We start from the raw sequence: 10760 nt of genomic DNA on the forward strand, positions 1-10760 counted from the left end.
GGTTGATTAAGCATTTTGTTACATTCCCATATAAAAAAGTGGGTTGTGCTTATGTAAGAGTCGCACTAGTCGTGTCTTTTCGCCCATCAAGATTTTTCGTTAATGGTCAAATCATACCGTTACAATAGTCACTAATTAAAGCTACTATTGTAGATAATCATCAATAAACCTTAGTAGTCAATATTATAAAGACCTAGAATGTCGTTTCTTGGGTTGAGAAGTGGAATAATGGCCACTCGTGGAGCGGGATTCCCAATAATAAACAATATCTCAACATCTTTACGTTCAACATCTTTACCATCATCATCCATAGCATATTTATCAACCAGTAGTATTCTTAAAAATGTTACCAGTGAGACATCAAACTCATCTAATATCAATAACATAGATTTATCTAGAGTTAGAGATTTTAAATTCAGATCTACAAAAGTCAATATTGAAACTAGAAAGAATGAACGAGTGGTATTATGGAAAATGTATGCTATTTTCCATCGTCATAATACATTAGCTTCATTAGTTGCAGTAGTTGAAGATTTGGATTTTATTGATAAAAATAAGAATTTATCTTATAATGACAAAGTATTATATTACTTACAATTACCTCATCATACTAGATTACATGTTTCAGCCGGTCAATTAGGTTTTAGAAAAGCTCAAAGGGCAGAATATGAAGCAGGATTTCAAGTAGCAACCAAATTATTTAAAACCATTGAAGAAAAGAATTTGATTGGTCCTAATGATAAAATAGAATTAATTTTTAAAGATTTTGGTAAAGGTAGAGAGGCATTCCAAGCTGCTTTAATGGGTAAAGAAGGTCAAAATATAAGATCAAACATTGTAAGATTGACCGATAATACAAAACTTAAATTCGGTGGTACCCGTTCTAAGAAACTTCGTCGTTTATGATCACTTATGTACTCATCTTGTATTGTATTTAAATATTTTATTACTCGATTTCAATTGGAAATTCAATGGGAATAGAGTGTAGAAATCTAACTGTAAATAGTTAATAGAAGCCTTTTTTGCATTAACGTAATTATTTCACTTAGTTGATATTATATTATATATGTATGTACATAATTTCTTTAAATTTGCAATCCTATTGTATTATTATCATTTAGGTCTCTAGCCCTAGACTCTAATTGTTACACGTGACACAAGCAGTCCTGCACATGTTTCTTTCGCATACTTAATAACTCTTTCCCATACTTAAATATAAGTGAGTCGCACTAAACCAAGAACAAAACATCCTTACTTCAATACTTAACATTCATCTCCCCATACAAATTACGCACCTCAGTGAGGAACCAGACAGTGTTTGAAATTTTTTTCCTCTGTTTAAAGAAAAAAATACATCTATAATTTTCATCTTTTTGGTTTTAAGGACTAACCAAGTATTAATTAATAATGGCTCCAAGTAAGTTTAATATGCTCAGGTCAAACAAGGGATGTGTAAACAGTGTGAAGAAGTAATTTGATTGTTTCGACTATCCGGTTGTGTTAATTTTAAATAGAAATACCCATCATAGTGTAAATTATAAATTCAAAGGATCAATATGAATAAAGACATGAAATTTTATCAATATCATTAGGATCAAGATATATTGAATATTCACAACTACTCAGTACCCATAACTTCAGAGATGTAGATTTTTCATTTATTCATATATTCATATATTCATTATTGAAGATCCAGTATTAATTATCGTCAATTCCATCGGTGATAAACATCTGTAGTTGAATTATCATTGTGACTGAATCCAAGAATCACTATTAAAAATGATATAATAAAAGATCATTCAAATCATTAGACACCATTTCAGTACTACATTCAAATTCATTCTACTTGTTATACATCTATTAATGACCCATTAAAAATAAATTTTAATGAAAAAACTTTATACTAACAAAATATTTATAGCTACTACTAAAGCTTCTGCTGCTAAGAAGGCCGCTTTAAAAGGTACTAACTCCAAGAAGGCTTTAAAGGTTAGAACTTCTACCTCCTTCAGATTACCAAAGACCTTAAAATTAACCAGAGCTCCAAAATACGCCAGAAAATCCGTTCCACACTACAACAGATTAGATGCCTACAAGGTTATCGTTGCTCCAATTGCTTCTGAAACCGCTATCAAGAAGGTTGAAGATGGTAACATTTTAGTTTTCCAAGTTGACTTAAAGGCCAACAAGCACCAAATCAAATCTGCCGTTAAGGAATTATACGAAGTTGATGTCGAATACGTTAACACTTTAATCAGACCAAACGGTACCAAGAAGGCTTACATCAGATTAACTGCTGACCACGATGCTTTAGATGTTGCCAACAGAATTGGTTATATTTAAATTATATTTCATCATTAGTCACATTTTTATTTGTATTTTATTATAAAATATTAAACTCCTTATATTTCCATAGTGGTTGTATGATGTTATAACTCTTTTGCGAATTCATTTATACATACGACAAATGAGTAATATTCATCGATGTTACCATTATTGTTTCGTGGAGTTTAAAATGGGAAATAATTTCTTTATATACATAATTCTTACGCTCTTCAAAACATCATAATAAATTAAAAACTTGATAAAAATTTAAATTTACTTGTAGTAGTTCCTCTTAAGTTGTTCATTAGTTATTAGAGTTATCATTAATTATATACTAACTAATTTATCTAGTATGGTGGCACTAGTCCAATATGGATAGATAAACCCATTGGCAAGTTTTCTTGTAGATCTTTTAATTTTGATAGTGGTTAACTGCTTCTTTTCAAACTCTAAAAGTTTCCCCATTTGTTCGCCTATCTTTTCCCATTTGTTAAGTATTTCTTCTGGTTCTTCAATATCTAAGAATTTACAGACTTCATCTGTCAGATTGAATTCAATTTTTAAAGTATTGTTTGAAAGGTCCAGAACCAATAAAGTCAAATTGGCCAACTTAAGTGTACGCTTGTAAGGTCGAATGATAAATGGTTGTAGTGGAAATATCCCCTTGATTGAAACATTTAATTCATAGTATTTTTCAGCCAGTTGTTGCTCATAAAGCAAATTGGTTGATTCTATTTGTTCAATAGTAACGGTGGTACTAATTAAGTCTCCTGAATTAATAAACAGATGCGTATGTTCACTATTGTCTTCCGAATGATCTTCATAAACCGTTGAGTTGATTATTTGCATAGCTCCTCCTCCAGCAAAATGCGGGTCAAGACGTATTATGCTGGGATCTTCTCCGACATTATTGGCCAGTTCTTGAGGAAACCCATATCCTAAATTTATAGCATATCCTGAGTTAAGTGAATGGGAATGGGAATGGGCATTGCCAGTTGGTTGAGTTTCTTCCTCAGATCCATAGTTGCCAAAAACCAAGTTGGCTCCATTTATGTTTTGACGTTTCTGTCCATTAGTCCATTCTGATTCAACCTGATCAGATTTCCTCTTATAGGTTATTGAATATAAATCATCAAGTTCAGGGTTTATTGCAGGGACTTTATATTTTGAAACTTCAACATTAAGTCTCTTTTTAAACTCTTCTATAATTTCTCTTCTCATAGGTACATAAGTTCCATAATTTGGATAACTGAAATTTTCCTTTAGACCCATTTCAAAATTGGAACACTTGACTACTGGTCCAGCTTTCCAATTATCGATTTCAATACCTATGGTAGCACAATACCCAAAGCTTTCCAAATTAGTTTCAACCCCTTCCTCTTTCAGAAATACACTATTTGGGCACATTTCATCAATAATATTTTTTATTTTATTATAACGTGATTCAGCTAAATAACAATAGAGATACTGACCACTTGGAATTCTCGATTGTCTACCATGATACTTCCCCTTATATAGAGTTCTACTACATTTTTCTGCCAGGGTAAAATCTGTTACAACTAAATATCGATAATATTTACGATAAATTGGTTGACAAACAACGCCTAAAACGTAAACTGGTAATGATATAATGTTATCCACTTTTCTACCATTTAGTATTATTTCTCCGACCTCCTGAATATTCTTCGGTTGGTCCATTGTTAGTGTTTATTGATGATCTATATGTATCAGATAGATCAAGATCAGATTGGTAAACAAACCCTAAATTATATTTTTCGCGGCTGGATTAACTGGAATATTTTCCTGCATCTGCATAATGTCATCCTTATTATAGAGGTCTTCAGGTCAAAATTGTCTGTCTTCTTATTATTTTATATTTTGCAGCCCGGATTAATTGTAATATTATGAAGAGTATGTATAGGTCCGATGAAAAATATGATGTATAATACATTTATTAACTAATTATTTTAGAACCAAGGTTAGGTAAAAGAGCTTTAGCAGCTTTGAGCAGAGCTAATGATGAATATGATGGATCCAATAAAGAGCCAACTACAGCAGAGGATTATTTGGAACAAGGATCAATTGATGAAGAATCTGGAGATAGGTGGTTAGGATCGGACTTATCTAAGAGTTTAAGATTTTATCAGAAAGCATATACAAGTTACATAAAGTCTATTCATTTACTGTCAGGGTTTGAAAATTTAGATAGTTATTATAATTCATCTCGATTATTGTTTCAAGTTTACTATCAATATTTGAAGACTGATGGAGTGAATCTCTATGATTTAACAAACGTTGAAGATTCATTACGACAAGATGATAGCTCTGTGATTCATAACATTGGAAGTATTGTCTTAGCTCATGAAAGAGCTATCAATATTGCTAGGCAATCTCTGTCTCCCATACCTCTGGACCTACTATTCAATACTGCTACAGCTTATACAGAAATTTTAGATACTGAACAGGATAATTCAGATAGTGACTTTAATCAATTATTAGAGGTGACATATAAAGCTCAAATAATTTTACTGAATCTATTAGATACTCAAGTTAATGAGTTACGTAAATTCTTAGATGAATTGAAAGAATTAGATAATAATAATGTGCCACAAGAATTGTCAAGTCTGGATCATGAACTAGAAGGACAAGATGAAGAAAAGAAATCACAAGAGGAATATACTGCGGAAGAAATAGTTCAACCCAATGATATCTTTGATACTATCTTAGCTAGTTATAAATTAGGCCAATCGATATTGGAGAATGTGACAGATTTCAATAATCAGGTTCCAAGAATTACTGATCTAATCACTCCATTATTGACCAAGAGTGATTCTATCGCTCATGATTTAATCAATAATTTTAGTGATTTTGCAACTGTGAAAAATGATATGGTCGCCAGTTTGACCATTGACCAAATAAATGAATATAAAGTTATTAAAACATATATAATTGGATTGACTACTTCAGAGCTTGATCAATTAATCCAATTATGGAGTGAATCGGATTTACCTGAAACCTCTGAAAGATATATGCTGACAGCCGATAATATTCAAACATTTTTGGATAGAAATGATATAAATCTAACATTTGTGAATGGCCCACAATCGAACCAAGATATCAAAGTGCTGTTTTGGAAAGCTTTGACTCAGATGAATAATAATCTAAAGAAAGCTCAGGATATATTAAATGCTCAACTTAGTGAAAAGAGAAAGATTCCTTCAGGTGTGGATTTAGGGTTAGGTGCATTAATAGCCCAAATTAGTGAAGTTATGATTGCAAGATCTGATATTGATCTACAAAGGTGTCAAATTATCGATTATGAACCTGCGCAACAGAATCAACAAGTATTACTCAATAACTCCAAGACGATGCTTAAGAATGCAATGAATCTTGCTAACACGCCAGGAGGGTTACGTGAACGGATAGCAGAAAAGATGCAAAGAGAAAAGAAGAAAGTAGATTCTGTTTTAAGGCTATGTGTTTTAGAAGGTAAAACCAGTATTCAGGAATTGGATACTATTTTAGGAAGGAAGAAATGGATCAATGAATTACCAAGCTTGATAAAATTGGGATACTTTGAATCATTTGGTATATTAAATATAGAACAACCTACAGATTTTTAAAATTGAATAAATAAACGTACATTTTTTATGAATAGCTATATAATTGTGATGTAAATATAGACTGTGCTAAACCAGTCATTTTGTTAGAAATGAAAATAATGTAATAAAATATAATAATACCGTAACCATATAAACCTTTGACGACTTTGTCGTAAACCAACCATTTTTAATTAAATGTTCCTAAATTCATATCTATAAAATAGGAATGTCTGTAATATTAATGTTATTGTTAACATATACTTGATCTGCATATTCATTTGAAGTACATTTAGAAGCTTCAAATATTGCACTATCGATATATTGTAAAGATATCGACGGATTTCTTGATCCGTGAACTATAATCTGAAGTATGTTGATTTTCAACATGTATATGAACATTAGTATAAACTTCATTGTAACTATTTATCTTATATCAAATTTGCCGTTTCAGTTGCGATCTTGCACAAATATAAGAAAAGAACACTGAGATTGTTCAAACAAGTTATAATAAATTAAATTGTATTAAGTGTTATTTGTTAGTGTTTTTGACTCCTGCCTAACATATATATTATACACTTTAAGATCCTTATTTATATTGTAGGCCTTCAGTTCGGAATAATCCCACGTTTAAATGTAATGATCATTTTGTTATTTCTTAGATCAATTATAGAGTGAGATTTATTGCTGTGTATGCAGGACTGTTTATTAGTTAACTACAACGGGGTATGATTTTTTTTTCCCTTTCTGTATGACAGTACTACTATGGGGTTTGGATAAATAATATATATAAAACGTATTATATTTGTAATCTATGTACATTGAACTAAAACTAATATATGAGACACATCGGAAATTAAGAAAATTAATAATCAATAATCAAGAACTAAAAATAAATAGATCTATAGTGTATCTAAATTGAGCAATTACTTGATATATTTATCGAAAGCTGGGATTAATGATTGAGCTAAAGCAAAGGAGAATACTAATTTAGGTCCAGTAGTTAATAATTTTGGTGTTAAACCTTTGAAAAATGATGTAAGACCTTCTTTTGCAGCCATATTCTTTAAAATAGTAAAACCGGATTCTGGATTGTCAAAGTTTCTATTTTGGATTCTAGTCTTAATAACATCTAATGGAGCAGAAACAATCAAAGAAGCGGAAGCACCAACAATTGAAGTGACAAAATTTTGACTCCAAGTGGCAGAAGAATAATCAGTTAAACCAAAAATATATTCCTTAGCAAAAGAGTTACCACCAAATAAAGCGAAAGAACCAGGAGCATTTCTAGCAGCAGTCCAACCCCAACCTCTATATAAACCAAAACCTTCATCAGCAATAATTTTAAGGAAACCTCTACCTCTAAAGGCTTCTGGGTTTGTTTGACGTTTAATCTTTAAAACATCTAAAGGTAATAAGACAACTTCACCAATACCAATTAATGAACCAGCAGTGGCAGATAATAAAGCTTTACCAGTCTTAGCTCCAAACCATGAATAATAAGTATCCTTAAAATTTGAAGTTAAAAATTCATTAGCAAATGGTTGACCACCATATTTATAAACTCTTTGTAAAATCTTATAAACAGCAGCATAACCTAAACCAGGGAATAAAGTAAATAAACGATTACTTAAAGCCTTGGAAGCATGTTCTCTAAAGATAACACTATTCAATTGAGTTAAATTAGTAACTTTACCATGATTAGACATTAATCTTTTAGAAATAGTATCAACTGGATGGAAAACTGCAATTTCACAAATACCAGCAGATGCTGAACCTAAAACTCTGGCAAGACCAGATTGCTTTTTATCTGATGATGAAGGAGGAGACATTGCACACTTTTTTTATGTTGTTAAGGCTAGCACTAACTTTAAAGATTACAATTTAACAATCAAATCATAAGGGTAATTTTCTTCCACAATTTTCTTTTTCTGTCCTTTCAGGTGAAAAATTTTGACTCACACCGCGCTTAAATTTTTTTATTACTCAATGAATTACTTGATTAGGAAGGCGGCACGTGATTTACTAATTCTTAAAAGAATCCTGTACATAACCCCCATTCACTACTGACTATGAAATTTTTAAAGAACTAATCAGTAACATAAAGGTAAGAAATCGCAAACTTATACTAATAATATTAACTAATCTCAATTAAAAAATATCGGAGATGGAATCAGGTGCATTGATTGAAGATTATGCACAAAGTTTGAATGATTTGACATTCAATTCACGTGTAATCATTGATAATTTGACTACTATTGCCAAAGAGAATGCTAATCAAGCCGATGGAATTATTAATGTTATATCTAAAAGAATTCGATCGGCAACTCCAGAACAAAGATTATTTGCATTATATTTATTAGATTCCATATGTAAGAATGTAGGAAGTCCATATAATGTATTACTTGAAGATAGTTTACCAGGATTATTTAGTGCAGTATTTCAAAGTAATGATGATGCTACTAGAACAAAATTAGTAAGTGTTCTTCAAACATGGAAGACAGCAAAAGCAAAGGGTACCACCTCACCATTATTCAGTAAAATATGTTTAAATAAGATTGATAATTATTTGAAAAAGACAGGATTCCAATCTTCAACTCCTGTTTCAGTATCATCTATACAAAATAAATTACCAGGAAATCAAAATAAGATGGTAGACGAAATAGATAAATTAATACTAGTACTTGATATTAAATTACAAGAAAATCCCGATATTAAAACAAAGGAAAGACGTAGTGCACTTTTTAATTTGAAAGCTTTACTTTTAAGTGGTAGTGTTCAACCTGCTGAATTCCCTCGTATTCAAGCTACATTAAATGAAATGTCAAGTCAAATCAGTAATAATTCCACTCCACAACCAATTTCAATAGTAGATGGAATATTTCTGAATTTAATTGAATCAGGTTTGGTTAAAGTAGACCGTGATCCTATTCCAGGTTCAACACCCGTATATACATTACAATTTCCTAAAATTAAATATATTCCACCATCAAAAGATATTTCAACATCAAGTACTTTACAAGATATATTAAATGCCAATCTTCATACTAGTTTGCATACCACCGAATATGAAAAAGTAAAGTTTGAAGGCTTGGTTACAGTTTCAAAACAAATAGCTAATGGAGGTCTTCAAGGATTTATTAATACCAATAAACCAACTGGAGTTGAAATAAATTTATTATATGAAGCTAAACCATCTAAATGTTCAATTTGTGGTAAAAGATTTACCACTGATGGTGAAGGATCAAATAGAAAAAGGTTGCATTTAGATTGGCATTTTAGAATTAATAAAAAAGTTGCAACTAATGCTTCTAATGTTCAATCAAGGAATTGGTACTTGGATGATTATGACTGGGTTAAATTTAGAGATGATGCTTTATTAGAATTTTCAACTACTTCAGATAGTAATGGTAATGGTAATGGTTCTGGAAATAATGATGTTAAAGATCTTATAGATTTTGTTACTAATAATCAATATGTTGTTGTACCATCTACTTCAAGTAATATGAATAATAGATGTAATATTTGTCGTGAGACTGTTAAAGCTATCTATAAAGATGATATAGGAGAATGGGTATGGCCAGGATGTATTAAAGTTCCTGGTGAAGGTAAGAATAGTCGTAAGATTGTTCATGTCAGTTGTTTTAATGAAACAAATAAAAAGAGAAGTGCCGATACAAGCTTACATTCAAGACCCAAACGTGAAAGAGTCTAAAGGGAATAAAGTTAATTATCTGTATAATGTACTAATTTTTGTACTGTTTATAGAGTTTACGAATTAATGAAAGTAAATTAAATTAATAATAAATAGTAATTTTTGATTTATTCTAGGATCATGATTATAATTATATACATACATAAATACTATATACTTTGATATTATCAATAATATATTTGTACTCTTTTAGTTGTACCAATCTCCAAATGCTAAATCTATTGGCCTAAACATTTTAAGATATCAGACCAAACTTTAGTTGGCTTTTGAGAAGCATCAATACCACTCCAGATACCAGTTTTTCTATAGTAGTCAACAATTGGTTCAGTTTGTTTGTGATAAGTAACTAATCTCTTCTTTAAGGCACCTTCGTTATCATCAGATCTTTGAACTAATGGTTCACCAGTAATATCATCAATCATATCTTTCTTTGGTGGGTTAAATAATTTATGATAAGATCTACCAGAAGCTGGATGAACTAATCTACCAGTAATTCTAGCAACTAATAATTCATCATCAATCTTTAATTCAACAGCCTTTTCTAATGGAGTTTTACGTTCAGTTAACATACTATCTAATTTTTCAGCTTGAGGAATGGTTCTTGGGAAACCATCTAAAATGAATCCATTAGCACATTCTTTATTGTTTTCTAATTCAGATTTAATCATGTTAACCATAATTTCATCAGAGACTAAACCACCTTGATCCATAATCTTTTTAGCTTGTTGACCTAATTCAGTCTTAGCAGCAACTTGAGCTCTTAACATATCACCAGTAGCTAAATGACAAGCACAGAATTTTTCTTTTAAATTTGGAGCTTGAGTTCCCTTACCAGCACCTGGAGGTCCGATTAAGACCATTCTAATGGATTTTGGAACTTTTGGAACAATTCCAGCTTGTTGTTCCAAATATTGGATTCTTTCTTGCAATTTGGCAATGGTGGATTTTAAATCTTCAATAGACATTATGACAGTTTTTATGTACAATTGACAACTTATAGTAACTTCAATAAATCAACCTTCGGTAAAGATTTAAGATTAGTTCGGCCCCCAATTGGACCTCGATTTTTTCAGACATTTTTTTCTTCACCACTGAACGAAAAAATCCCGGCCGCACCTAAC

At 31.0% G+C, this 10760-nt stretch overlaps 8 protein-coding genes across 8 annotated transcripts; 4 read left to right on the forward strand and 4 right to left on the reverse strand. All coding sequences in view use genetic code 12, as the record gives it.

Annotated features, from left to right (window-relative positions):
* Window positions 1-125: 125 nt before the first annotated feature.
* On the forward strand, window positions 126-1033 carry RJT21DRAFT_119488 (mitochondrial 37S ribosomal protein YmS18). The gene has a single exon (XM_064881418.1). The coding sequence runs from the start codon at window positions 199-201 to the stop codon at window positions 904-906; it is 708 nt and encodes a 235-aa protein (XP_064740096.1). The 5' UTR covers window positions 126-198; the 3' UTR covers window positions 907-1033.
* Window positions 1034-1249: 216 nt separating this feature from the next.
* Window positions 1250-2591, forward strand: RPL25 (60S ribosomal protein uL23). Its single transcript, XM_064881419.1, has 2 exons — window positions 1250-1417; window positions 1922-2591. The coding sequence occupies exons 1-2, from the start codon at window positions 1408-1410 to the stop codon at window positions 2341-2343; spliced, it is 432 nt and encodes a 143-aa protein (XP_064740097.1). The 5' UTR covers window positions 1250-1407; the 3' UTR covers window positions 2344-2591.
* On the reverse strand, window positions 2532-4053 carry RJT21DRAFT_119491 (uncharacterized protein). Its single transcript, XM_064881420.1, has one exon. The coding sequence runs from the start codon at window positions 4021-4023 to the stop codon at window positions 2653-2655; it is 1371 nt and encodes a 456-aa protein (XP_064740098.1). The 5' UTR covers window positions 4024-4053; the 3' UTR covers window positions 2532-2652.
* On the forward strand, window positions 4054-5966 carry RJT21DRAFT_119493 (uncharacterized protein). The gene is made up of 2 exons (XM_064881421.1): window positions 4054-4236; window positions 4297-5966. The coding sequence occupies exons 1-2, from the start codon at window positions 4230-4232 to the stop codon at window positions 5946-5948; spliced, it is 1659 nt and encodes a 552-aa protein (XP_064740099.1). The 5' UTR covers window positions 4054-4229; the 3' UTR covers window positions 5949-5966.
* RJT21DRAFT_119494 (uncharacterized protein) lies at window positions 5967-6545 on the reverse strand. The gene has a single exon (XM_064881422.1). It carries the CDS (start codon window positions 6339-6341, stop codon window positions 6141-6143), a length of 201 nt encoding a protein of 66 aa, XP_064740100.1. The 5' UTR covers window positions 6342-6545; the 3' UTR covers window positions 5967-6140.
* Window positions 6546-7800, reverse strand: YHM1 (Yhm1p). The gene has a single exon (XM_064881423.1). It carries the CDS (start codon window positions 7754-7756, stop codon window positions 6851-6853), a length of 906 nt encoding a protein of 301 aa, XP_064740101.1. The 5' UTR covers window positions 7757-7800; the 3' UTR covers window positions 6546-6850.
* A 236-nt stretch (window positions 7801-8036) lies between these two features.
* On the forward strand, window positions 8037-9713 carry RJT21DRAFT_119496 (uncharacterized protein). Its single transcript, XM_064881424.1, has one exon. It carries the CDS (start codon window positions 8092-8094, stop codon window positions 9637-9639), a length of 1548 nt encoding a protein of 515 aa, XP_064740102.1. The 5' UTR covers window positions 8037-8091; the 3' UTR covers window positions 9640-9713.
* Window positions 9714-10748, reverse strand: ADK1 (adenylate kinase). The gene has a single exon (XM_064881425.1). The coding sequence runs from the start codon at window positions 10602-10604 to the stop codon at window positions 9858-9860; it is 747 nt and encodes a 248-aa protein (XP_064740103.1). The 5' UTR covers window positions 10605-10748; the 3' UTR covers window positions 9714-9857.
* Between the last annotated feature and the right edge of the window lie 12 nt (window positions 10749-10760).

Source organism: Scheffersomyces amazonensis (genome assembly GCF_036850825.1).
Source record: "Scheffersomyces amazonensis strain UFMG-HMD-26.3 chromosome Unknown RJT21scaffold_2, whole genome shotgun sequence".
NCBI classification, from domain to species: Eukaryota; Fungi; Ascomycota; class Pichiomycetes; order Serinales; family Debaryomycetaceae; genus Scheffersomyces; species Scheffersomyces amazonensis.